We start from the raw sequence: 25,994 nt of genomic DNA, 5'->3' as shown, positions 1-25,994 counted from the left end.
ACGGGGGGCCGCTCCCAGCACTCAGCAAAGCCATGCAGTAGGGTTAGGGCAGGAAGCCAAGGCACTTCTCCTTCGGTTTCTGCCGATAGCACTGTGAATTGGACACCCCTCGCTGCGCCCGCCCTGCCAGCACCCCCCTTCCCCCCCGGGGCAGCGAGCGGCCTGTTTCCTCTTTTCCTTTTCATTTTACCTCATTTTGGGTTGTTTTTTGTTTTGTTTTGTTGTTGTGTTTGTTTAGGGGTTTTTTGGGGGGGGGGCGGGGTTTGATACTTGAAGAAAAGCCAGTGCTTGACATTGGGCAGCAGTGCGCCGGGCCGGAGGGCGGATGCACTTTATGGGTGTTTGGGTACGAAGGGGGGGGGTCGCATCCTTCAGGAGCCACATTGCACAGTGAAGGCCACCCCCAGGAGAGCGAAATGATGGGCAATGCGGAGTCGTCCCGCTGGACTGGGGGGAAGAAAGGAAGTCGGCGCAGCGCTGGCAGCAGCTCTCCGGGCGGCTGGCGGCAGATTGCAGCGCTCCGCTTTGGGCCGCCGTCCCGCGCTGCGCCACCTCCCTTCCGCACCCCCTGTGCCACCTCCCTTCCACGCCACCTCTCTGCATCCCCCCGCCTTCTTTCCACGCCGCCCTTCCGCGTCACAGCAGCTCTGTGCCGCCGTGCCGAGGGGCAGCAGAGCGCGGTGGACGGGGGAGGTGGCAGCCCTTTGGCCTGGGGACGGCCAGCACTCCTTTTTCCTCTTTCCTTACGAATTCTGCTCGAGGATCATTAAAAGGGGGAGAAATGAGCCCCCGAACCCAACCACGGAAGTCAGAGCGCAGCCCGTGGCGCCGTGCATCCGCTCTCCGCTGCCCCGCACGCCCCGCTGCCCCCCGGCGCTGCCCCCTGCTTACAGCCCGTTCCTCGGTACCTTGGGTTGTGTTTGCCGTATTTTATTTTATTTTATTTTTAATTACCGTTCTTTTAACGTCATAGGAAGTCTGTAGTCGGGATTGTTACTATTGGAAACCGATCGCGCGTTCCATCCAGGTATTCCCATCTCTCTGGCATTACGCAAAAAAAGAAAGGCCCGAGAGAGGTATAACTGAAGCTAGAAGTAGAGGTAGGCTCGTTGTCTGAGTTTTGAGGCATATAGTATAAGGGGAGAAGGAAAAAAAAATTAATAATAATAATTAAAAAAAAATTAAAATAATGATGTTGCACAACTTGTAGAAAACAAAGAAGGGAAAGGGTTAATGTATTAAATGTGCTAAAATTACATTAAGAACTTAATTTTATTAAAGTATTATTACTTAAGAAAGTCGGCGTCTGCTCTCGTCTGTCTGTCTGTCTCTTCTGGGGGGTGCTGGCTGCTTCCTGCCCCAGTGCCGCAGCCACGCTGCTCTGCTCTTCCTCCCTCCTCCTCCTCCTCGTGCCCCGCTCCCACGTGGGCACAGAGCCGACGCGATGCCTCGCTCAGGCAGGGACCACAGCGACCAGAAAGGGCCTCCAGAAAAACTGACCAGCAGGAGGAACCTCCAGGACCATAACGGCCATAGGAGCCTCCAGGAGCGCAACAACCAGGGCCGGAAAAACAGCACGAGGCTCCGGAAGCACAGCGAGCAGGAGATGAACGACCTGCAGGAGTCACCAGGGCCGTGAGGACCTGCAGGAGCCTCCAGGACCAAACTGACCAGGACCGAAATGACCAGCAGAAACCCTCACACTGACTTCACACTGGGCTTCGTCCCGCATTCCCACTTCACCCACTTCATCCCCAGGTGAACCCAGCAGGGACAGAGGGACCCCCCAATCCCCCTGACAGCCCGTGATGGGGACGCCCTCCTGGGGACCCCCCTGCTCCCCCACAGCTGCCCTGGGGGGGAGGATACCCAGCAGATACTGAGGCTCTTCCCTTTGTAGGGACTGCTGGAACTGCTGTGACTGTGGCGGAGGCCGCGAGGACATGGGGGGTGACATGGGGACACGTTGGGGTGACATGGGGGGTGACATGGGGACACGTTGGGGTGACATGGGGGGTGATGCAGCCCAAACCCCAGCAGGAGGACACAGATCCTACGTAAACATGAGGGATAACGTGGAGATGTTTCTCCCTCCCCTTTCGTGTGGGTCCTACATCAATTCAGGGGCAACACACAGATGTTTCCCCCCTCCCTTAGTGTAAGTCCTACACCAGTGCAGGGATGAGGAAGAGATGCTCTTCTGTTCTCTTTTGTGCAGCTCCTACGTAAATATGGATACAACACAGGGATGCTTCTCCCTTCCCTCGCTGCAGGTCCTTCATAAACGCGGGGAGGAAGGCAGCGCACAGCAGCGTCCCGCAGCGTCGCTGAGGAAGGCGCTGAGCAGAGGCTCAGATGCTCTGACAGCACTGCGCCTGGCGGCCGTCCTGCGTGGGCAGCACCTGGATGGGCTCCACGGAGCTGCTGGGGCCGAACTGCGCCTCGGGCTGCGCCGCGATCTGCCGCTGCGCCGCGCTGCGATAGATCTCTGCGGGCAGAGGGGGAACAGCAGCACTTCTTAAATGTCCGATTCCCAGCGAGGGGTCTGCCTGACCCACAGTGTGCAGCTGGGGGCTGGGGCTGCGGTGGGGTTAGGTTGGGTTGGGGTTGTGTTGGATTGGGTTGAGGATGGGCTGGGGTTGGGCTGGGGATGGGGTTGGGTTGGGTTGGGCTGGGGTTGGGTTGGATTGGGTTGAGGTTGGGCTGGGGATGGGGTTGGGGTTGGGTAACGTTGAGGTTGGGGTTGGGGTTGGTTTGGGGTTGAGGTTGGGGTTGGGGTTGGTTTGGGGTTGAGGTTGGGCTGGGGATGGGGTTGGGGTTGGGTAACGTTGAGGTTGGGGTTGGGGTTGGTTTGGGGTTGAGGTTGGGCTGGGGTTGGTTTGGGGTTGAGGTTGGGCTGGGGATGGGGTTGGGGTTGGGTAACGTTGAGGTTGGGGTTGGGGTTGGTTTGGGGTTGAGGTTGGGCTGGGGTTGGCATTGGGTTGGGGTTGGGTTTGGGTTGGGGTTGGGTTTGGGTTGGGTTGGGTTGGGATTGGTTTGGGTTGGGGCTGGGTTAGGGTAAGAGAGGGGTAGGGGTTGGGGTTAAGTTTGGGTTTGGGGTTGGAATTAGGTTATGGTTGGGGTTGGGACTAGGTTAGGGTTGGGTTTAAGGTCAGTTAGAGTGGGGGTTGGGTTGGGTGAGGGTTGGGTTTAAGATTGGTTTGGGGTTAGATTTAGGTGAGAGTAGGGGTTGGGTTAGGGTTAGAATTAGTTTAGGGGAGGGGTTAGGGTTGAGTTTGGGGTTAGAATTAGGTTTGGTTCGGGGGTTGGGTTTGGAGTTAGAGTTAGGTTAGGGTGGGGGTTGGGATTATGTTAAGGTAAGGGGTTGGGGTGAGGGTTGGGTTGGGGTTAGAGGTAGTTTACGGCAGGGTTTGGGGTTAAGGTTGGGGTTGGGGGTCGAGTTAGGTTAGGGTTAGGAATTGGGGTTTGGGTTGGATTAGATTTGAGGCTGGGTTTGGGGTTAGAGTTAGGTTAGGATTGGGATTGGGGCTAGGGTTAGGTTATGGTAGGGCTGGGCTTGGGGTTACAGTTAGGGAAGGGGTTGGAGTTGGGGTTAGAGTTGGGCTGGGGAGGGCTTGGTGTTAAGGGTGGGTTTGGGGTGAGAGTTAGGGCAGGGGTTGCAGTTCCCACCGTGTTACTGTTGGGATTGAGAGTAGGGCCAGGTTTAAGATTAGGGTTCAGGTTAGGGTTGGGATTCAGGATGAGGTTAAGGTTGGGATTAGGATTAGGGTTATTGTTGCGTTTGAGGTTGGAGTTAGGGTTAGGATTAAAGCTCGAGTTGGGGTTAGGGTTGGGGCTGGGGTTAGGATTAGGATTTGGGGTTAGGATCAGGTTTGGGGCTAAGGCTGGGGTTAGGATTAGGGTTGGGATTAAGGTTGGGCTTGGGTTGGAGTTTGGTTAGGGTTGCTGTTAGGATGAAGGTCGAGTTGGGTTCGGTGGGCTGGGAGCGCCCACATCTCCCCATGGCAGCGTGCTGGACCCAAGCCCACAGCTCACAGCAGGGATTCCGGGGGGACACAACCCCAAAGCACCTCATCCCCCCATCCTTACCGGAGAGGATGTTGTGGAACGCCATCTCCACGTTGGTGGAATCCAGAGCCGACGTCTCAAGGAAGGAGAGCCCATTCTTCTCTGCAGCAATGGGGAGAGCTCATGGGGTGCAACCACAGAACGGCTGAGGTTGGAGGGCCCCTTAAAGCCCAGCAGAGCTCATGGGGTGCAACCACAGAACGGCTGAGGTTGGAGGGCCCCTTAAAGCCCACCCAGCTCCAACGTGAGCTGATTGTTCCCGAAGATCCGGCCGCCCATCACCCCATCCAACCCAACGATGGCACCGCCACACGTGCTGGGATCGACGGGAGATGAATTTACCTGCAAAGCTCCGGGCCTCGTCGGTGGGCACGGCGCGCAGGTGCCGCAGGTCGCTCTTGTTGCCCACCAACATGATGACGATGTTGGCGTCGGCGTGGTCCTGCAGCTCCGTCAGCCAGCGCTCGGCGTTCTCGTACGTCAGGTACTTGGCGATGTCGTACACCAGCAGCGCTCCCACCGCCCCGCGGTAATACCTGGGGGCAGCGATGGGCGCGGGGGTCAGAGCCCCGGTTATGGGGTGCGGGCGCAGGGAGGGGGGGACGCTCACGCGGAGGTGATGGCGCGGTACCGCTCCTGCCCGGCCGTGTCCCAGATCTGTGCCTTCACCGTCTTGTTGTCCACCTGGATGCTCCGGGTAGCAAACTCCACCCCGATGGTGCTCTTGCTCTCCAGGTTGAACTCGTTGCGGGTGAAGCGGGACAGCAGGTTGCTCTTCCCCACGCCCGAGTCCCCGATGAGCACCACTGGGGTGTAAGGAGCGCAGCGTCAGCCCCCCCCGAGCATCGCCATCCACAGCCCAGCTCGAATGGGGAACCACCAGAGTTCAACACCAGTGGGGACCCATCAACAAGCGGGGGGGGGTTATTGGGATCTGCCCAACACGGGGCTCCAGGTGGAACCCCGTAAACACAGCGGGGGGCTCCAGGTGGAACCCCATAAACACAGCGGGGGGCTCCAGGTGGAACCCCATAAACACAGCGGGGGGCTCCAGCCCATCTCCAGCCCCGCGGGCACCCAACTGAGGAGCCAAATTGCGGTCCGGCTGCAGCACCCTGAGCCCTAAGTCCCGGGCTGTGGGCTGGATGAGCGCATTCTGGTAGAATGCGGTGAAACAGGTTCTGGGACATCGCTCCTGTTTCTCCCCTCTCAAGTTTGTCGAGTTGGTGACTCACCGGGTTTTGATTTTATTTACTTTTCATTCCCCAGCTGCCTGTGTCATTCGTCCTCCGACACCCAGATGGAATCGAGCCGGGGGGGAGTGGGGGGAGGGGGTTCACCGGGACTGACCCACAGCTCCCGCTTGCTACAGTGGGCCGAGCAGCCCCCCGGCACGGGGACAGCGGGGAAACGGAACTCAGTGAGCAGCAGAAGGCACTGAAAGCTGTGGGGTGTTCGGGGAGACCCCCAGAACGGCCCTGGATAGGATTCCCCTCGGTGGGGGTGCGTGGTGGTGGGGCAGCCCGGCCCGGCAGGAGGGGCTGAGTCACGGTGGGGAGGGGTCAACCCCGGCTGGTGCTGCTTGGAGGGGGGGGGAGTGGGGTTGTTGGCTGCCCCCTGCCCCGATCCTGTTGCGAGCAACTCCGGTGCTGCCCCATGTGGAGTCCCATCCCCATCCCCATCTCCATCCTCAACCCCATTCCTGTGCCCGATCCCAATCTCATCCCCACTCCCATCCCCAACTCAACCCCATCCCCATCACCACCCCCAACCCCAATCCCACCCCCATCTCCACCCGCATCCCCAACCCCAACCCAGTTCAACCCCATCCCCATCTCCACCCCCATCCCCAACCCAACTCAACCCCATTCCCAACCCCATTCCCGTGCCCAACTCCCACCCCATCCCGACCCATCCCAGTGCCCAAACTCCAACCTCAACCCCTTTCCCAACCCCGTCCCCGTGCCCCACACACCCTTGAAGAGGAAGTCGTACTCCTCATCCTTGCCCCGCATCCTGCGCAGTGCCGCGGCCGCACTGGGAACAGCGGGGATTTCCGCCCCGCTCCGCCCCGGGGGGCAGCCCCGCGCTCCCATTGGTCCCGCAACTCTCCTTCCTTCGCAGCCATTGGCTGTCGGTGCTGCCCGTCACCGCCCAGGTGCTCCGCTGGGGGCAGGTGTGAGGGGGGAGCTGCGAGGTGGGAATGGGATGAGATGGAGAGGGGAGGAATGGGATGGGAACAGGGATTGGATTGGGGATGGGATGCGATTGGATGGAGTGGAACGGCGTGGAAGGGAGCGGGATGGGAACAGGGATTAAAATGGGGAGGGGGGGACAGGAACAGGAATTAGAATAGGGATGGGATGGGAATAAAGATGGGGAAGGGGATGGGATCAGATGGAGCAGAAGGGAGTCGGAATGGGATGGGAACAGGGATTGGAATGGGGATAAGAATAGAGATGGGACGGGAATACAGGTGGGACCGGAGATAGGATTGGAGTGGCAACAGGGATGGAATGGGATGGAATGGGGCGGAATAGGGATACGGATGGGATGGGAATACAGACAGGCTGCATGGGGGAAGGAACGCACGTGGGGCTGGGCTGTGAGCCAGGCGGGCACCGGGGACGAGGCCACGAGCAGTCAGCGATCCCAGCCCAGCACAGCTGCCTTTCACAGTCCTTTAATGGCTGCGCCGGGCGAGCAGAGGGACCGCGGGCCGCGTTGTGCCTTCGGACGGGCCCACGGCACACCGAGATGGGGACAGAGGCGCGCAGGGTGGGCACAGCTGCTTCCCCCCTTAGGGTTCTTTCTTAGAGCCCTGTAGGGATCGGGATGCAGCGACCCCCGAGCGGCTCCCAGCGGGGTTGGAGAATGGTGGGGACGGGCGCATCCGTGGTGGGCGGCACAGAGACGGAGCGCGACGGCACCGGGGCAGCAACGCCACAACGGCAGCGGCTCCCGCAGCCGCGCAACCCGGCGGAGAAGCGGCGGCGGCACTCAGCGCATCTGCGCCGCGGGGACGGACCGACACCGAGCGGAGCTGCGGCGACGCCTCGCGCTGCTCACGGTGGAGCACGGCCGCGCTCCGGGCTGCCGCCGCGCCGGGACAACGGGCGGCACGGCGGGTCGGTCGCCACCGAGCTGTGCCGGCGGCCGCGAGCCTCGGGACGAGCTCAGATGGCCACGCAGCACGGGCGCTTTTCCGCCTGCGCTGGGGCAGCGCCGTCGGGGCTCTCGCTGCCGAGTGACACCGTGCTGCTTTGGCTGCTCCTCTGCTTCTGCTTCTGCACTTTGCTGAAGATCTCTGCGGAAACACAAAGCGGGGCCGCGTCTGCTTGGGGCGCCGGCACGGCTCGGTGCAGCGCTGGGAGCCGCTTTGCGGGGGGAAGCCGTTTTCCCCGGTTGCGTCCCCACGGCCGAGGCGGGGGACAGGGAACACCCTGCAACTTCCCCTGCTTCCCTCGGCTTCTCTCTGGCCCCGCGAGGATCAGGGCTGGAAGCTCGTGGGGATGGCACAGCACAGCACGGCACGGCACAGCGCGGCACAGCTGAACAGGGCTCAGTACAGAACATCGAAGCGTGCCATGGCACAGCACAGCAGGGCACAGCTTGGCACAGGAGGGCACAGCAGGGCACAGCACAGCATGGTATGGTACAGCATGGCACAGCACAGCAGGGCACAGCAGGGCACAGCACAGCAGGGCACAGCAGGGCATGGCAGGGCATGGCAAGGCACAGCAGGGCACGGCTCAGCATACCCTGAGGTGCCCCTGCCCTACATTCCCATTCCTGGAGAGACGCTCCCAGCTGCCATTGCCCCCCTCTGCCCCACATCCCTGCGGGTTGCTCTGCAGAGCTGCAGACACTGAGTCAGGCTGCACATCCGGACCGGACCGTGGATTACAGGGGGACAAGGAGCCCGTGGTGCTGCCCGGGGCCCCCGGCAATGGAACCAGAGCGGAACGCCCAGCACAGAGAGCCGGAAACCCAACCAGCCAGAAAGACAACACCGAAACCGGGCAGGGAGCTCAGGCGGGGCAGGGCGGAGGAGAGGCGCGGAGCATCCCCGGCACCCACCCTTCAGGACGGTCTCAAACGCCTGCTCGACGTTGGTGGAGTCCAGCGCCGACGTCTCAATGAAGAGCAGCCCGTTGTTCTCTGCAAGGACAGCGGTCCCCGAGACCCTGCGGACCCCACTGGGTTCCCTTTGGGGTCCCCACGTCGGGGTGGCACAACGCCGTACCTGCAAACATTTTCGCCTCCTCCGTGGGCACCTCCCGCGCCTGCGCCAGGTCGCTCTTGTTGCCCACCAGCATGACCACGATGCTGGCCTCGGCGTGGTCATACAGCTCCTTCAGCCAGCGCTCCACCACGTCGTACGTCTGGTGCTTGGTGATGTCAAAGACGACCAGAGCGCCCACAGCCCCACGGTAGTACCTGTGGGAGCAGCCCATCTTTGCCCTGTGCCGCAGGCAGCCGTGGAGCATCCTCGCAGGGATGTGAGTGTGGGGCAGCCATCCATGGGGCACCCACGGGGACGTGCATCCATGGGGCATTCGTTCATCCATAGGGAATCCATCCGTGGGGTACTCAATGGGGCGCCCGTCTATGAGACACCCACCCATCCATGGGGCACCCAATGGACATCCATCTATGGGGCACCCACCCATCCATGGGACACTCATCCATCCATGGGGCACCCATCCATCTATAGGTCACCCACTCATCCATGGGACACCTATCCGTGGGGCACCCATCCACCTAAAGAGCACCCACACATCTATAGGCCACCCACCCACCCATGGGGCACCCACTGATTCACAGGGCACCCTCGGGTGCCATCCCCCCTTACGCAGAGGTGATGGCGCGGTACCGCTCCAGCCCGGCCGTGTCCCAGATCTGTGCCTTCACCGCGGCGTCTCCCACCAGGACGGTGCGGGTGGAGAACTCCACGCCGATGGTGGTGCGGCTGTCGTGGTTGAACTCGTTGCGGGTGAAGCGGGACAGCAGGTTGGTTTTGCCCACGCCGGATTCCCCAATCAGAACCACTGAGGAGAGAAGAGGGATCCCACTGGATTCAGGTCAGCTCAGACAACCCTTCCAGGCCTCGACCAGACCGGCATCCCGCCGGGGTGCGCAGACACCCCTGGGAGCCTTACAGAAAAGGAAGAAAAAGGAGCAAAGCAGCCCCCTGCCCACGCTGCCCCTGCCCCCTGCGGTCCTCAAGCAGCCCAGAGATGGGCAGACAGACGGCTTCAGCCCCAGCGCAGTTGATCCTTAAGCACACGCAGTCCCCACCACCATGCTGGGAGCTCTCAGCCCCTCTCGGGGGTCTCCATCAGCCCCCACGGCGTCCCGGCTGCAGGAGCAGAGTGAGGGTCCTGCGGAGCCATGGGGACATCGCTGCGTGGCACCCAGTGCCCCGGGCTGCTGCTCCTCAGGGAGTGGGCACAGAGCACAGGATGCCCCCAGCTGGCACTGCAGCAGGATGACTTGGGAGCCCGCTGCTCCCTGCTCCCAATCTGCTGCTGTGGCAGCTGCAGATGTGTGTGTGTCCCCATCTGCGTCCCTTCCCTGCCTGCTGATGGCTCAGGGTGGCTGAGGGTTCCCTGTACTTCCAGGCCACACCCTGACCTCCCCATCACCACCATGGGACACCAGGCAGCACCTCGACCCCACCACCATGGAACACCCCAATCCCACCACTATGCAACACCAGGCAGCACCTTGACCTCCCCACCAGCCCTATGGGACACCAGGCAGCACCCCAATACCACTACTATGCAACACCAGGCAGCACCCCGACCTCCCCACCAGCACTACGGGACACCAGGCAGCACCCTGACCCCACCACCATGGGACACCCCAACTTCCCCCCACCTATGGGACATGGTTGAGGCCAGTGCCCCCCTCCATGCCAGGACCTCTGCAGGGCCACATCAGCCACAAGCACAGCCCCGGTCCCATCTTGCTTTGGGAACCCACAGACTGGGGAGGGCACTCCAGAGCCGGGGTCCCCCAGTCCTCCTGCCCCGTCCTTCTGGGAACCCCCTCACCTTTAAAGACGAAGTTGTAGTCCTCCTCGGCACTGCTCATAGCTCCCAGCTGCCGCCCGGTTTCCTCCTTCCCTCTGCCAGAGGTTTCCTCCTTCTCTCTGCAGAGCACAGAGCGGGGCGGGCTGCAGGGAACACGGGGGGCAAAGTCTCCTTACTGCCAGGGTGTGAGCGGGGTCCCAGCGGTGATGGGGGTTCCAGCAGTGAGGGGGGGTCCCAGCAGTGAGGGGGGGTCCCAGCAGTGAGGGGGAGTCCCAGCAGTGAGGGGGGGTCCCAGCAATGAGGGGAGTCCCAGCAGTGAGGGGGGTCCCAGCGGCGAGCGCAGTCAGGGAGCGAAGGCGACGCAGGCGGCGTTGGTGGAGCAGGGAGGCCCAGGCTGCCTGACTCCAGGCGTGGGAGCGGCGGCGCAGGTTGGGCAGGTAATGTCACCCCTGGGACCGTCACGGGGCACCCGGAGGAGGAGCCGAGCTCGGTCCTGGCTGCCAAGGCCACGCGGCGCAGGGCAGGCTGGGGCAGCGGGGCCTGGGCTCAGCGCAGAGCTGGCCGGGCACCAACGGCGGATGGGAGTGACGGAACGCGGGGGCAGCGCGGGGCTCCCAGCAGCGCCGCACCGCCGACCCTCAGCCCTCAGCCCAGTTTGCCGGGCGCACGACCGGCCCCGTCCCACCCTCACACCCTCCATTGACCCGAGAGACACTCAGAAGGACACGAGCACCACACGTGGTTTTATTCCCCCTTCCCTGCCGCCCAGCAGCGCGGCCGGGCTGCCATCGTGGTTCCCCCCACGCAGGCGTTGCTGCTCAGCCGTGGCACCGCGGCTCCGTGCTCAGGATGCGGCTCAGGATGCGGCCACCTGCGTCAGCGGCTCCTCCAGGTACTGCACCAGCGCCTGCGCCTGCAGGCAGGGATGGGTGCTGAGGGGTGCTGAGCACGCGGGGCCGCACCCCCAGCACCCACACACCGTGGGCAAACCCTCGTCCTGCCCCAACACCATTTGGGATCCACGCAGACCGTTCTCGTTTTGATTTAAATTTCACCACAGAGCCTCAAAAAAGTGCAGTTTTGTGGCTGAGCTGGAGTTGGGACACCTCAAAATCTGCACAGAGGAAGGAGGCATCCCCAGCACGGCCGCTTCCCCCCCACTCCCATCCTCTTCCCCCCAGCATTCACCCTGTGGCTCTTTCACACCTCGCATGAATGCCGCCCCCCCCCGTCTCCCCCCCTCAGCCCCTCACCTTGGCTTTCAGCATCCCAAATCCGACTGTTTCCTTGGCATACATGCACAGCAGGAGGTTTGCCACGCGGGTGATGGCCACGCGCCCCTCCTGCCCGGAGAGAATCGCGGCATGGTTGGGTTGAAGGGACCACAACGATCAGCCGCTTCCAACCCCATCCTGCAGGCTGCCCGCCCCCCACTCCAGCTGCTCAGAGCCCCCCAGTGGCCTCGTGCACCTCCAGGCATGGGGGACCCACAGCTCTGAGCAGTTCTGGGGCCCTCCTCCTTTCATTCAGCCCCACACCACGTTCCATCGCTCCCCTCCCGTCGGCTGAACTCTCCCTGGAGCCCCTCCATCCCAGCCAGCCCCGCTGCCACAGCTCCAGTCCATCCGCTGTGGATGCGCTGCTCCAGATGGGGCTCACAGCAGCAGAGCAGAGGGGCAGGGCCTCTCTGTGCCCCACTGCCGGCCCCTGATGCAGCCTGGGGGCTTCAGGCTCCGAGCACACACTGCTCTCACATCAGGTTTCCATGCAGCTCCACAGTGACCCCCAGCTGGCTCCGAGTGGCCCCCAGTGTGCTCCATACGGGACCATCAGCAGGTTCCGTGCAGGACCCCCAGTGGGCCCCGAGGTGCTCACCGTGTAGGAGGCCAACAGGCACCATCTGGAACCCCCAAAGGCTCCATGTGTCCCCCAGCAGGTTCCATGTGACCCCACTGGGCCCCATGTGGGACCCCCAGCAGGCTCCATGCAGGACCCCCAATGGGAACCCTGTGGGCTCCAAGGCGTTCCCCAGCAGGCTCCATGCTGACCCCGCATCCCCCAGCTGCCTTCATGCGGGACCCCCAGCAGGCTCTGTGTGCCCCCCAATGGGCGACATGTGGGACCCTCAGCACATTCCACGCAGGACCCCTAGCGGGACCCCACAGCACCAGGACGGCACTGAGCCCACTGGGGGTCACACGGAGCCTTCTGGGGGTCTCACAAGGTGCCTGCTGGGCATCCCACATGGAACCTGCTGGTGAACACCTCGAAGCCCTCTGGGGATCCCACAGAGCCTGCTGGGGGTCCTGCATGGAGCCCACCAGAGAACACACGGTGCCCACTGGGGGTCCTGCATGGAACCTGCTGGGTGTCCCACGTGGAGCCCACTGGGGGGCACACAGAGCCTTCAGGGAGTCCTGCATGGAGCCTGCAGGGGGGGGATACGGACCCCAATGGGGGAGACACACAGATCCCAGTGGGGGTCCCATGGATCCCACCGGGGTCTCACATGAATCTGCCGGGGGACACACACAGGGGTCCCACACGTATCCCAATGAGGGTCCCACAGAGCCTGCAGGGAGTTCTGCATGGAGCCTGTCGGGGTCCCACACAGATATCAATGAGGGTCCCACATGGATCCTGCAGGGGACCCCACACAGATCCCAACGGGGACCCCGCCCGGGGCCCGCCGTACCATGCAGTCCATGAGGATGAAGCGGAGGTTGTCCTCGTTGAAGGCGTGGTGTCCGTTCTTGTCGTACGCCACCCAGATGTTGCTGGCGATGGCCGCCGTCACGCGGGCGTCCGTGTCCCCATAACCCGAGTAGGCCAAGAGCGAGCCCTCGTTATTCAGCAGCCTGGAACAGACGGGCACCGCCGAGCTCCCGAACGAGCCCCCAACGAGCCCCCGAACGACGAGCTCGCTAACGGCCGCACGGTCACGCCTCGAGGTCCCCCCCCCGCCGCCCCCCGGCCCCGCTCACAGCGTGCTCTGGACGCCGCCGGTGTTGGCCTGGCTCAGCACCTGCGTCAGCGCTTTGGGCCGCAGCATGGCAGCCCGCGGGGCGCGGCGGGGCGCGGGGCGGTGCTCGGTGCAGGCCGCGGCCCTCGGCGGCTCGGCGTAGCGCGGAGCGAGGTTCCGTTCCGCGCTCCGTTCGGCGCTCCGTCACCTCTCGGTCCGCCGCGCCGCAAGGGGGCGCTCGGCGGCGACGCGGGCCGTGGCGGCGCTCCGTCCCCGCCTTTTTCTCTATCGGCCCGGGCTGGCGGGGCGGGCGGCGAAGATGGCGGAGCCGAGCGGCGGCGGCGGCGGGCCGGGCCCCGGCGGGCCGGAGCTGGGAGGTCCCGGCGGGGCCCTCATCCGCGTCACGGTGAAGACCCCCAAGGACAAGGAGGAGATCGTTATCGCGGACGGCGCCTCCGTGCGCGAGGTGGGGGCGGGACGGAGGATCGGGCCTAGGCCTTGGCGCTGAGAGGGGCCGGAGGGGAGCAGGGCCGGGGCCGGGGGTGGGCAATGGGAGGGGGCGGGGGGGCGGGCCGGGGGGGAGGAGGCTGAGAGTTGGAGGGGAGGAACTTCGGGGGGTGTGAGGAGCCGGGAAGCGGGGGGGGGGGGCGGTGGAAGGTGAGGGGGCGGGGAGCGGCGCGGGGCCGGGGCGGAGGGGGGGGCGGCGGCGGCCCAGGCCGGGGGCTGCAGTGCTAGCGGGGGCTGCAGCTGCGTGACGGCAGGCGTTAGGTTGAGGGGGGAGCGGCCCGAGCCCGAGGCTGGGGACCTAGGGTGGCTGGGCTGGGCTGCAGCTGCGTGACGGCGGGCCTTGGGCTGAGGCGGGGGCTGGGGGGCTGCCCGGGGCTGGGCTGGGCTGGGCTGCGTGACGGCGGGTGTTGGGTTGTGGGGGGAGGGTTTCAGCTGAGGGAGCTGAAACCTGTGGAAAGGTGAGAACGGGATGTTGTTGGGGCGGTCAGGAGGGGGTGTGGGGCAATGCTGGTGGAACGGGATGTGGGGGCCGGGAGGGGTCCGAAGGCTGGGGGAGGATGGGGGGCACGGCCCTGGGGCTGCGCTATTGTGAGTGGGTGTGATGTGGGGCAACAGATGGGCGTTGTGCGGTGGGGCTGGGTCTGGGGGGAGCTCCTTTTGGACAGGAGATGCCTCAGGTCTGGGGAGATGATGGGGGAGGGACGTGGCCCTGGAGCCGTGCTGCTGGGAGCTGTGGAGTGCTGCAGGGTGGGGGTGCTGTGGGGCAATGGACCGGCAGTGTGTGGTGGCTGAGGCCAGAGGCTCCTCCTTCCCTCCTTCCTTCCTTCCCTCCTTCCTTCCTTCCTTCCCTCCTTCTCGCTCCTCTTGAGCCTTCGGGGCAAAGGCAGGGTGAAGCAGAGAGAAGGGAGCATCAGCCATGTGAGGGTTTGCTCCGCAGGGCGCTGTGCACCTGGAGGGCAGGAGGGGGCTGATGAGAAGCGCTGTGCAGGCGGCTGTGCCCACTGGTGCGAGGTGTCAGCGGTGTGGATCTTGGCTTTGTGTGCTGCGCTGTGTGCTTTGACGTGGGCTTTAGGACACAGGTCGTGGTGTGCCGGCGCTGCTGGGAGCTGGGCGGGAGCTGCGTGTTGTTTGTGGCCCTTCTGCTCCTTCCCAGCCCTCTGCTGTGAGTGCGCAGAGCAGGGGGTGAAGCTTTGTGGCCCAGATCACCTCAGCTCCAGCAGTTTGTCCTCCCAGGTCCAGTTTTTGGGGAGTTCTGGCGCCAGGGCTGCGAGCTGCCCCAGGAAAGGCGTTTGCTCTTCTGGTCCTGGCCTTCCCATGAGAATTTCTTGAAATCTGTGGTGTCCAAATGCAAAGGTTTTTTTTTTTTCCTCACCTGCTGACTCAGGAATGCCCAGCTGAGCTGGCAGTGACAGCCTTACTGGCAGGTGCTGATCCCCCCCGTCACACAGCACAGAGATGTCGGTGTTGGGTGGTGCGGATGCTCGCAGGAGAACAGGAATTGGAGAAGAGCAGTTTAATCCATTGGCTGATGAGGGACCGGGCCCTTTTCTGTCCTGTACGGAATCAGAGTTGGGCTTTCCTTGGGAAAAAATGAGATGAGCAGAAACGAACAAAGCTCAGTTGTCCCGAGGACAAGTGGTGGGTTTGGGTCGGGCCTCAGGGCACGCGTGCTGTGGAAGCCTTCAGCTCATCCCCAGGTAACGGTTCGGGAGGCTTCTGCCCACGTTTTGAAGCAGTGCGGGGCTCATCTTTGCTTTCTGCCCTGGGCAGCTGGAGCTGCACTGCTACCCGCGCAGCTCCCTTCTGTCGGGGTGCTGAAGCCCTTTTGGTGCCCGCTGCCGTTTGTGCAGTGAACGTTGGGTGTCCGGAGCTTCAGGTTCCTGCCTTCTTCTTCTGCCTGAAAAGTCCACCTTTGTTTTTCAGTTCAAAGAAGAGATTTCCAGGCGGTTCAAAGCCAAACAGGATCAGCTGGTTCTGATCTTCGCTGGGAAGATCCTGAAGGACGGAGACACTCTGAATCAACACGGGATCAAAGACGGGCTGACCGTGCATTTGGTCATTAAGACTCCACAGAAGTAAGGAACCGTTTGGCGTCGGGGGGGCTGGGAGCGGGCGGCGAGAAGAGCGGCTGTGGCTCTGAGCTCTCCTCGCTGCGCAGCTCTGGTTTATCGCTTCTGTTGTGCACCTGTGTGAGCCCGTGGGGGGGAAAGCATCGTTAAGGCAATTAGCGTGGCTTTGTGTGCGCGGAGCCTTCGCCACTGGCAGCCTGGGCAGAAACCAATGGAACGTGGTTGTGTCCTGGATCTGATCAGGATGACTCACTGTTAGCAGAAATTACCTTCCCAGCAGCAATGCTGCAAGCACTGCCCAGGGTTCCTCTCACTTCCTGCTGTGCACCCTCGCCCTGCAGACTCCAAAGGTAACGAAGCGCTGTCCTGGCTTTTCGTTCTGTTCTCTGCCCGCCGTAGGGAATCGCAGAATCATAGAACCACCAAGGTTGGCAAAGACCTCAAAGCTCATCCAGTCCAACCGTTCCCCCATTCCCAGCAGCTCCCACTGAACCACGTCCCTCAACGCAACATCCAGCCTTTCCTTGAACACCCGCAGGGTCGGCGACTCCACCGCCTCCCTGGGCAGTAAAGTTGATGAAAGGAGTCGTGCTTATTGGCAGTGCTCACTGAAGGCACTGCAGCCCCTCCTGTGCTCGGAGAAACCAACTGCTTGTTCTCCTGCTTCCTTCTTTGGTTAAGCTTCCCGTCCGCTTTGTCCTCTGCTCCTGCTTGGGGGTTTCCAACGTCGGTCAGATGGGTCTGGAAAACACCAAGGGACCTTCGGGTTTGGTGTTCAGAAGTCCTGGAATGCGTGTGGGAAGGGAAAGGGACGTGGAGAAGGGAATCCTCCTGGGTTTGGGAAAGAGGAAATGATGTGCTCTTGGCTGTTTGAGTGACAGAATGGCGTTCCTTAGTTGAGGTGAGTGAAGGGAATGTTGGGTTCTGCCTCGTTTGAAAGCTCTTCAGTGTTCTTGAGCCCAGGACTGTCACTGCACGACTGCAGCTGCCTCAGAGAACCATTTAAAAGCTCTTTTTAAAAGGCCTGTGAAAGTCCTGAGGGAGAGCTGTGATTATGAGGCACTGCTGGGGTTGGATAACTGAGCAAAGCCGATGCGCTGCATCGCTGCTCTGCGGCTGGCGGTGCTGCGTGCCTGGTGAAGGGAGCTGTGCTGAACTTGTGCTGGGATGAGAAATCTCCTTTGTGAGGGACGGCCAATAAATGTGAGAGGTGAATTCGTAGCCACTGGGACAGAAATATTCTGCAGCTCCACGGGATGCTCGCTGCTGCCTGCCTGTTCTCTGTACTGTAAGGCAGGGACTTATTTGCCCCAGCGAGCACCGTAGCATTCAGCACACAAGAGAAGCTGCAGCCAGGCCGGCTGCTGTTTGCCCCTTGCAGCAGCCCTGCCGTAACCTCCTGTGGTTTCTGCGGGAGCTGCAGGAGGATTTTCCCGTTCAGAGCAAACTCGTTGCTCAAGGATACGGCGAGGTAAAAGTTCGGCCTGGTTCAGGCCGGAGCTCAGTGAGAGATCGGCTGCTCCATGTGGGTCGGCTGTTGTGCAGCAGGGTGGGAGGCGGCTCCTGGCAGCTGGGAGGCAGCTGGGAGCCACAGCCGTGCATCCGTACAGGTGGGAATAGGATGGGAATAGGATGGGAATGGGATGGGAATGGGATGGGAATGGGATGGGAATGGGATGGGAACGGCCCGGAGGAGCCGCCTGCCGCCGCCCGGAGGGAAGCCTGCGCAGAGGACGCCGCTCCGCTCTCCCGAGTGCCAGAAGCGTAACGGCTCATTTTGTTTCTTTGCAGGGTCCAAGATCCAACATCTGCTGCTTCTGCCCCCGGTGCTGCTTCTGCCCCCACCACAGCGTCCCCTTCTCCTGCTGCCCCATCTCAGCCTTCCACATCCAGCGGCGCCGCTCCGGACGCGGGGGGCGGCGGCCGGCGGAGCAGCAGCTCGGGGGGTCTGGGAGCTCCTGGAGACGGAGGCCCCAACAGCGCCACGTCGATCCTTTGTAAGTGGGGCCCACGAGGAGGTCAGGGGAGAAGCGTTCCTGAGGTGTAGGTGGAGGGGTTGGGTTTTTGGCTCTGTGGTTGTTTCTCCTGCTCGCCTGAGTCGTTGGCCTGCTCAGGACCGCCCCCAAGCCCTCTGTGCAGGGGATCCCCCTGAGAGCCGCCTGCTCGGGGTCGGGGCTCCCCCAGCTCCGTGTGGGCGCAGTTCAGCCCCTGAATGTCCTCTCCTTCCGCCGCGGCCGTCGTTCCCTGACCCACAGCTCTCTCCTCCCTCCTGCGTTGTTCCCTCTGCAGCTGGCTTCGGTGGCATCACTGGGCTGGGCAACCTGGGCATGGGCTCTGCCAACTTCATGGAGCTCCAGCAGCAGATGCAGCGACAGCTGATGTCCAACCCAGAGATGCTCTCTCAGATCATGGAGAACCCCTTGGTGCAAAACATGATGTCGAACCCCGACCTCATGCGGCAGATGATCATGGCCAACCCGCAGATGCAGCAGCTGATGGAGCGAAATCCGGAGATCAGCCACATGCTGAACAACCCGGAGCTGATGAGGCAGGTGGGTCGGCGCGCCGCGACGGATCCGAGCGCTGCCACAGTTTGTGGTGGCTCAGCTTCAGAGCTGCTCTAGCAGGGGGCGTGGGAATGCAGAACGGTGGATTGAAGGATCTCCTCCTCCTCCTTCGCACTGAAAACCCCTTGCAGACAGGCGGTGGTCTCAAGTGAAGTAAACAGCCATTACTCAGCCCGCGTGCGTGCGGCTCTTCCTCCCTGTCAGAGCTGCTGATCTATGAGTGTTGGGCAGAAAAGGGCTCTGGGATCATTGCAGTGCGCCGCACACGAGGCCGCTGTGTTCTGATCCGTGCACGGGAGCAAAAGGAGTCACAGAGAAGTGAAGCTGCCCTGCATGTGTTCTGCTCTTCTGTTTTTCTGCTGGTGGATGAACACAGGCTGCGCAGCTGTGCTGTGGTACCCGTAAAATATTGCACTGGTGATGGGCCGGGGTCCTGCAGGGCTCTATTTTCTGCACGGCCCCAGACGAGAGGTGGCCTTGCACCCTGGAGGACACGGGGAGGCAGCATGAGGGGAAACTTGAGCGTTAGGCAGCCCTCAGCAGGGCTCTGCTGCTCCCAGGAGGGCTGCTCTGCATGTGTTTCCGTGTGGCTGCTGAAGGAGCCCAGTTTCCATGCGCTTCCCATTATCTTGTTTTAATTTCAGCCGTGTCGGCCCTACGTGACATTGCAGAGCTGTAGGGCTCAATTGTGGATGTTTGGGATTTATGCAGCTCCCAGGATGTCTGGGTGCTCCTAGAGCAGGAGGGAGCCGTCAGGAGCCTGGAGCTGACGAACTGCTCGGTTTTCCTCCAGCAGGAAGATCCCAGCTCTTCCATCTCAGGGTTTTGAATGCAGTCCTCCTGCTTTGAGTGGGAACATGTGGCGGTTGGATGTTCGGATGTTCCGATACTGCTTAGAAGTCAGACAATCCCACAGAGCTGAGTTGGGGCTGTAAAGGCAGAGCGAGGTGGGAGGAGCCAGCATCGCCGGGCTCTCCTTGTTTGGATAAATGATCTCTCTGCTCCCCGGCTGTGAAACGGGTTTAATTATCCTCTTCCTTCTGGGAGCTCAGAGTGAACTCTGAGTCCTCAGCTGGCGGCTCAGCGTTGCGCTGCTGGGCTGCTCACAACCTCGGGGTGCACTTCGCTCTGCTGGGCGCACGCGGGCCCAGCCGTTCCACATTCCACGTTCTCCTCTCTGGCAGACCATGGAGCTGGCTCGTAACCCCGCCATGATGCAGGAGATGATGAGGAACCAGGACCGTGCTTTGAGCAACCTCGAGAGCATTCCAGGAGGGTACAACGCCCTGCGCCGCATGTACACGGACATCCAGGAGCCCATGTTCAGCGCCGCCAGGGAGCAGGTATGGAGCGCGGCTCTGCGGCACGGCTCTGCGGCACGGCTCTGCGGCACGGCTCTGTGGCATGGCTCTGCAGCACGGCTCTGCAGCACGGCTCTGCGGCGCAGCATAGCGCGCTGAGAAGGGAAGCTGGTTGTTCCTTCTCCAGCCGCAGCTCCTGGTCCTCTCCCTCCGGAGGTGACGAACGCAGCTGGAAGGAGAGGCGGTGCTGGCTGGCTGCTTTCATTGCAGGGGCTAGGGATGTGAGCGGGGAGCTGCTGCTGCTCCTTTGCTGTCCAAGTAGGCAGATGCCCAGGTGCCCAGATGCTGCAGCTCCGTTAGCGCGGTGGGGCTCTGTGTCAGTTCCAGCCTGACACCTTTGGGTCAGCTTTGGAGCACGGGAGGAGCGAGCAGGTCTGTCTGTGAGCTGTGCAGACGTCCTCCGGGCTGACGCTCCCTGTGGGTTTGGCTGGGTGCTGAATGCTCGTGGGTGTTCGGAAGCCCGGCCTGGGGCTCTGGCCATTTCTTGAGCTGGGGTTTCTCTGAATGTGGCGCCTTGTGGATCGCTCACTTCTCAGGAGGCAAACCCTGGTGTGTGTTCAGCAATCTGAGCACGAGCGATTGCCTCCCGGCTCACACAGCGACGGGCTGAGTCCGGCTTTCCCCATTGGGCTGACTAATGAGGCTGTTTCTTCTCTCTCCCTTCCCCAGTTTGGCAACAACCCCTTCTCTTCCTTGACGGGGAGCTCCGAGAGCTCCAGCTCTCAGCCTTTGCGGACAGAAAACAGAGAGCCGTTACCAAACCCCTGGAGCCCCAGCCCCCCTGCTTCACAGAGCCAGGCGCCCAGCAGCGAAGGGAGCGCTGGCTCAGGAAGCACCCAGAGCACCCCGACCGTGTCCAACCCCTTTGGGCTCAATGCTGCTAGCTTTGGGGCAGGTACGTGACGAGGGGGACCGGGGCGGAACGGTGGCACCGAGCAGCCGGGCGTCGGTGGGGGTTTTGCTGCAGAACGGGGCTGCTGTGCAGGCAGGCGTTACTGCAACTGCACCAGGTTATTTCCTGTGCGACTGGAGGAGCGCCGCTGTCCCTGCAGGCCTTGAGAGCTCGGCAGAGAGGGAAAGCGTTCCCTGTTGGCCCGTGGGTGAAGTAAAGGCGCTGTGGCACAGCTCTGCATTGCGCTGCAAGGAGTTTTCCTTTGTTTTCTCTTTCCTTCACCCTTGCAGGCATGTTTAACAGCCCGGAGATGCAAGGTCTCCTGCAGCAGATTTCAGAGAATCCTCAGCTGATGCAGAATATGATCTCTGCCCCTTACATGAGGAGCATGATGCAGACCCTTGCCCAGAACCCAGACTTTGCAGCACAGGTAACAGCTGTTGTATCTGCTATTCGTTATCAGGCAGGACTTGAGCACAGTGCTTGTGAGAACAGTCTGCTCCCGTAGTCAGAGAGGTTTGTCTTGCAGAAGGCTGAGCCGAGTGAGTGTAAACAATTCTGTTCAGTTTCTCTGTAGCTCGAAGGCAGACACGACGGTGGGCCCTGTGTTTTAGTGGAGCCGCTCACAGGAGGAGGGGGCTTTCAGGGGAGCACAGGGGTGGCCCTTCTCTTTGCCCGTGGGTCCTGTTCAACAACGCTGCCAGGAACTGAGCTGTCTTGTGTCAGTCTTTCAGTTCCCATAGGCAGGAAAACACGACGAGAGCCTGGGGAGAAAGTCGGGGACACGAGCGTCGTGTTCTTTGGGGCTCGGTTACGTGCAGCGTTACAGCCGTGGGCAGCAATGCTCTGATCCTCTGTGTGCCGTCTCTTGCTAGATCATGGTAAATGTTCCCCTCTTTGCTGGGAACCCACAGCTTCAAGAACAGCTCCGCCTTCAGCTCCCAGTCTTCCTGCAGCAGGTAACAGCCCCCGTCTGGCCCTGGGGGGGGTTGGTGCAGGGGAAGGAGAGTGGGAGCTTGTTTGGGCACGGCAATGTAAATGAGGTAACCTAAATTACCTCAGGGTTGACTTGAAATGAGACGAGCTCAGCCGCGTGAAACCCCTGTGTGGACGCTCTCTCCCAGTAATGAGTTTACGAAAATTAGCCTGGCTAATTGCGCTTGAGCAGCTGGTTCACTCGAGTGGATCAAAACGGCTTTAATTGTGGAGGCACGCGTGCCCCGTCCTAATCTGATTCTCCTACTTCATGTGGGAGATGTGATGGAAGCTCTGGGAGTGTGCAGAGCCCGGTGCTGGAGGGGCGGGGAGGGGAGCCCAGCGCTGAGGCTGGCTGTGCTGCAGCGCCGTGCTGAGCTGCCCTGCCTGCAGCTCTGGCTGCTCACCGCCGCCGTGTCTCTCCTTCGTTCCCAGATGCAGAACCCAGACTCCCTGTCCATTCTCACCAACCCCCGCGCCATGCAGGCGCTCCTGCAGATCCAGCAGGGGCTCCAGACGCTGCAAACGGAGGCCCCAGGACTGGTGCCAAGGTAAGGAGCTCCTCGGGGCGCGATGCTGCGGGCAGGGCGTGCTGGGGGCAGCAGGCAGCCTGGCGCCCGTTCACCCAGCAGATCCGGGAGCACTGTGCGCGCGCCTGCAGGGCTCTGGGCTCCAGCTGATGGGAGCTTTCCGTTTGTTTGCGTTTCGTGGGGGGAGTCCTTGACCTTCTCTGTTTGGAGAAAGGATTTGGGAACCGTTTGGTCCCTCCTCTGAGATTCGTTTGAGGTATTTAAGTGTCAGGGGGGCTCAGTTTTACTCTGAGGAATGTTTGAGATGCGCGCCGTGGGGCTGGGTGGGTAAGTGAGGGCACGCTGTGCTGCCGGGTGCCCTCGGGCCCTCTGCTCTTTGTCCGTGCGCAGTCTCTGCTCAGTCTCTGCAGTCTTTTGGGGCTGTGCTGTGTTAGGATGGCTTGCTCCCAGCGGTGCTGTGGCTGGGATACGAGCACAGCCAGTCGTGGAGCGTGACCAGCCTGGCCGAGCCTGCTGGCTCCCCGTGCTGCCTCACCCTCGCAAGGTAGGCAGGGGACAGCCAGAAGTGCCCGCTCGCCTCTGAGCAAACCCTGCCTTCCTCTGCAGCCTCGGCTCCTTTGGCATGCCTCGAATGCCCCCGTCCTCCACAGGAGGAAGCACAATCCCGGAGAACCCCGTTCCCTCCGCTTCGACGCCGGCCAGTGCCTCTCCAGCCGGGGGCGGTAACCCCCAGCAGCAGCTCATGCAGCAGATGATCCAGCTGCTGGCCGGAGGAAGCTCTCAAGTATGTAATCGTGGAGTCGTAGGATGCCTTAGGGTGGAAGGGATCTCAAAGATCATCCACTTCCTGAGCCCGCGCCCCGTCTGCTCAGGGTCTGTCCACAGCCTCCGGCACCTCCAGGGCTGGGGCACCCACAGCTCTGGGCAGCACGCGGTGCCCTCTGAGCAGAGAATTTCCACCTAACGTCTGAAGTCTCCCCTCCTTTACTTGAAGGCCTCGTCCTGTCCCCGTTTGCCCACACAGATCGCTCTCCCTCCGATTCATGAGCTCCCCATAAGTCCTGGGTGCCCATTTTCGTGCCGGTGGGCTTCTCGGGGGCACCGCTGGGTGAGCTCGGCTTGTCCTGCTCCCCCCCCCAGGGCCGTGGTTCAGCAGCCGGCTCCCTTTGGCTCTGCTGCTTTCTGCCGAGTTTGCTTTGGTCCCAGCCGGGTTGGTTCTTGGGTGCCGGCCGTCCTGGTTGCCGCAGGCGTGGAGCGGCCCGTGCGCGGCGAGGCTGCTCTGCCGAAGCCGCTGAGACCCGGGGCGCTGGATCGCAGTGCTGCAGGCACGGAGGAGTTGCAGCGCTGCCCCCGCTCCGCCTCGTGCCCGGATCCAGCGCAGCTGAGCGCTTTGTCCTTTCCCTCTGCAGGCGCAGAGTCCCGAAGTGCGATTCCAACAGCAGCTGGAGCAGCTGAACGCCATGGGCTTCATTAACCGTGAGGCCAACCTGCAGGCGCTCATCGCCACGGGCGGGGACATCAACGCGGCCATTGAGAGACTGCTGGGCTCCCAGCCTTCCTAAGCTCCGTCCCGCCGCCCCGCAGATGTCAGCTCGCATCCGTTCACACGCGCAGGGGATCTTTCAGGAAAGCCCGCCGTCATTTTCATATCTGACAGCTGTCCATGTATTTAAAACAAAAAAGATACAGCTTAACCCCGACCTTCCTACTAAGTTAAGATTTCATGTTGAAATGCTCTTTAACTGGCTTGTATGTGGATTCCAGTTCTCATCGTGGCCACAGAGACTTCAGATGTGTATTTTTCCTCAATATGCCCTCTGTTTCAGACACTCTTCTCTCTCTCTCTAGATGGTAGAGGCGATACTCCTAGTTATTTACCTGAATGATTGTGTTTTGAGTAGCTTGATTTTAACTGTACATGATTCCCTCCCTTCGCCCTCCTTTCAGGCAGATATTTAAAACTTGAGCCAAGTTTGCTTTCCGGTTCTTTCTCCCGGCATCTTCTTGGGGATAATAGAGCAAAAGAAAAATCGCAGCGACTTGGAAATTTCTGATGTCGTTTGTCTTAATAATTCCATGGCACGAATGGGGCCCTCGGCGCGCGGGGGGCTGCCGCCTCCTGCTCCAGGGCTGGCCTGCGTGCAAACCACGCCTGGAGTGGGGTCTCTGCGCAGCTGGGATGGCGACGCGGAGCCCCGGCGGCCTTCAGGGACGGGCTTTGCTGTCGTGGAAGCCGAGCTGAAGGCGCCGTGCGGAAGAAGGCGTTGCAGAGGCTGCTGCTGCCCCAGCGCTCCGCTCCTCGCGCGGCCGCGTCGCGTCTTCTTCTGCTCTGCGGGTTCGGTATCTGTAAAAACGAGAGGAGATGGAAAGATCCGATCTCTCCACTCAAAAGCGTCGGTGTCCGCGTGCTTCCCAGCCCGGCGCCATCCTCATTTCCCCCCCTCCCCGCTGTGGTGCGTTTGAACCACGCTGCATTCCGTGGAGGACCAACCTTTCCCCAGGGTCTCCGGGGCCGTGTGGTTTGCAGACCAGGTTTATCAACGAGAAAACAACAAATAATAAATGCGCACAACCATCCGTCTCCCTGCGCTCCGTGTATCGTCCTTGAGTGCCGCTGATTGAGTTTGCCTCGTTACCTCCTGATGAATCTCTCAGCCTGGGGCAGAGGGTGGGGGTCGGTGCAGCCCCTACCTCTCCGGCCCTCCTTCCCAGAATCACAGAAGGGCCAGGGTTGGGAGGGACCTCAAGGATCACGGATCTCCAACCCCCCCACCGCAGTTAGGGTCACCAACCTCCACATTTAATACTTGACCAGGCTGCCTGGTCCTTCTCTTCACCGCAGCAATCCCACATTTAATGCAATTCTTCCCTTTTTTCCATAGGGGAGGATGGGGCAGGGAGGGAAGGGGAGAGGCGGCAGCAGCACTGCAGCTGCAAAACAAAGCGCAGGGGGGGGGCTGAGCAGCACCGCAGCGTGGAGCTGAGGTTGCAGGAGCTGGGGCAGTTTGTCCCAGGCAGTGCTCATGGTTCCAGCCTTCCATTCCACGCTCTATTCTACCTCCTGCTGTCCTTGCAGCACAGTGCCAGCCCAGCCAGCGGCCCCTGCCTTCATCCCACGCTCTTCCTCGCTCGCCCTCTGGATGAGCTCTCCTCACTGACTCAGGAGAATGACTGATGAGCATAGGTGCCAAAATCACGATCTATCGTGGAGCTGTAGGGGCTGGAAGGGACCTCAGAGCTCACGGAGTCCAGCCCCTGCACAGCAGCTCCCTGCAGCAGGCTGCGCAGCTCGGCGCGCAGGAAGCTCTGCGATGCCTGCAGAGAAGGAGAACCCGCGGCCTCCCTGGGCAGCTCAGCGCTGTGCCGCCCTCACTGTGAAGGATCCCTTCCCACATCGGTGCAGACCTTCCCACGCTGCGCTTCGTGGCCGTTTCCCCCGTCCCGTCCCCACGCAGCGCTGAGAGGAGCCTGGCCGTGTCCCTTTGACAACCACACTCAAGAGATCTACGGACACTGATCCGATCGCCTCCCAGCCTTCCTTTCTGGGGGCTGAAAGCCCCGGGTCGCTCAGCCTGTGCTCACAGGAGATGCTTCAGGCCCGCATCACCTCTGCGCCCTCCGCTGCATCTCTACAGGAGATCCCTGTCGTTTTGAACGGAGTCCAGAATCAGTCCGGATCAGAACCAGAGCCCAGTGTTCCAAGCGTGGCCCCACCAGGGCAAAGCAGAGACGGGGGGATCGCCTCCCCTGCCCTGCTGGCCACGCTCCCCTTCATGCTCTTAATGCCCCCAGATCCCGCTGGCCCTCCTGGCCACCAGGGCACACAGCCCTCAGCCGACCTGTCGCCCACCAGGAGCCCCAGGTCCCCCTCTGCAGAGCTCCTCTCCAGCAGCTCGACCCCAGTGCAGTTATTCCTCCCCGGCTGCAAGACTCTGCCCTTGCTCTTGTTAAACCCCATCCGGTTTCCTTCTGCCCAGCTCTCAGCCTGCCCACGGCTTGTCGCTCAGCACTCAGCCCTCATTTCA

General features: G+C 61.9%; 4 protein-coding genes across 7 annotated transcripts; 1 reads left to right on the top strand and 3 right to left on the bottom strand.

The window, feature by feature from the left end:
• Window positions 1-937: 937 nt before the first annotated feature.
• On the bottom strand, window positions 938-6,668 carry LOC128072029 (ras-related protein Rab-11A-like). Of its 3 annotated transcripts, XR_008202062.1 has the most exons (6): window positions 6,044-6,252; window positions 4,679-4,874; window positions 4,411-4,604; window positions 4,090-4,170; window positions 1,291-2,488; window positions 938-1,113 (listed from the first exon to the last, which is right to left on the bottom strand). XR_008202062.1 is itself a non-coding variant. In XM_052665408.1 (5 exons), the coding sequence occupies exons 1-5, from the start codon at window positions 6,162-6,164 to the stop codon at window positions 2,352-2,354; spliced, it is 729 nt and encodes a 242-aa protein (XP_052521368.1). In that variant the 5' UTR covers window positions 6,165-6,252; the 3' UTR covers window positions 1,254-2,351. The 3 variants fall into 3 exon arrangements, 2 of the variants coding, with proteins under 2 accessions (XP_052521368.1, XP_052521367.1); XM_052665408.1 differs by lacking the exon at window positions 938-1,113 and having other exon boundaries at window positions 1,254-2,488; XM_052665407.1 differs by lacking the exons at window positions 938-1,113; window positions 1,291-2,488 and having other exon boundaries at window positions 3,111-4,170; window positions 6,044-6,668.
• A 455-nt stretch (window positions 6,669-7,123) lies between these two features.
• Window positions 7,124-10,499, bottom strand: RAB25 (RAB25, member RAS oncogene family). Of its 2 annotated transcripts, none has more exons than XM_052665410.1 (5): window positions 10,128-10,499; window positions 8,945-9,119; window positions 8,315-8,508; window positions 8,149-8,229; window positions 7,124-7,375 (listed from the first exon to the last, which is right to left on the bottom strand). In XM_052665410.1, exons 1-5 carry the CDS (start codon window positions 10,165-10,167, stop codon window positions 7,245-7,247), a joined length of 621 nt encoding a protein of 206 aa, XP_052521370.1. In that variant the 5' UTR covers window positions 10,168-10,499; the 3' UTR covers window positions 7,124-7,244. The 2 variants fall into 2 exon arrangements, with proteins under 2 accessions (XP_052521370.1, XP_052521369.1); XM_052665409.1 differs by having other exon boundaries at window positions 8,924-9,119; window positions 10,128-10,382.
• Window positions 10,500-10,828: 329 nt separating this feature from the next.
• Window positions 10,829-13,247, bottom strand: LAMTOR2 (late endosomal/lysosomal adaptor, MAPK and MTOR activator 2). The gene is made up of 4 exons (XM_052665412.1): window positions 13,091-13,247; window positions 12,802-12,964; window positions 11,360-11,449; window positions 10,829-11,019 (listed from the first exon to the last, which is right to left on the bottom strand). The coding sequence occupies exons 1-4, from the start codon at window positions 13,156-13,158 to the stop codon at window positions 10,963-10,965; spliced, it is 378 nt and encodes a 125-aa protein (XP_052521372.1). The 5' UTR covers window positions 13,159-13,247; the 3' UTR covers window positions 10,829-10,962.
• Window positions 13,248-13,372: 125 nt separating this feature from the next.
• Window positions 13,373-24,550, top strand: UBQLN4 (ubiquilin 4). Its single transcript, XM_052665404.1, has 11 exons — window positions 13,373-13,534; window positions 15,499-15,650; window positions 17,436-17,641; window positions 17,934-18,196; window positions 19,396-19,554; window positions 20,242-20,467; window positions 20,755-20,894; window positions 21,340-21,423; window positions 21,875-21,990; window positions 22,576-22,753; window positions 23,379-24,550. Exons 1-11 carry the CDS (start codon window positions 13,388-13,390, stop codon window positions 23,529-23,531), a joined length of 1,824 nt encoding a protein of 607 aa, XP_052521364.1. The 5' UTR covers window positions 13,373-13,387; the 3' UTR covers window positions 23,532-24,550.
• Window positions 24,551-25,994: the final 1,444 nt, after the last annotated feature.

This window comes from Tympanuchus pallidicinctus, unplaced genomic scaffold (genome assembly GCF_026119805.1).
Source record: "Tympanuchus pallidicinctus isolate F22 unplaced genomic scaffold, pur_lepc_1.0 scaffold66, whole genome shotgun sequence".
NCBI lineage: Eukaryota > Metazoa > Chordata > Aves > Galliformes > Phasianidae > Tympanuchus > Tympanuchus pallidicinctus.
Note: the sequence above shows the minus strand (reverse complement) of the source record. Positions and strands in the feature narration are given on the sequence as shown.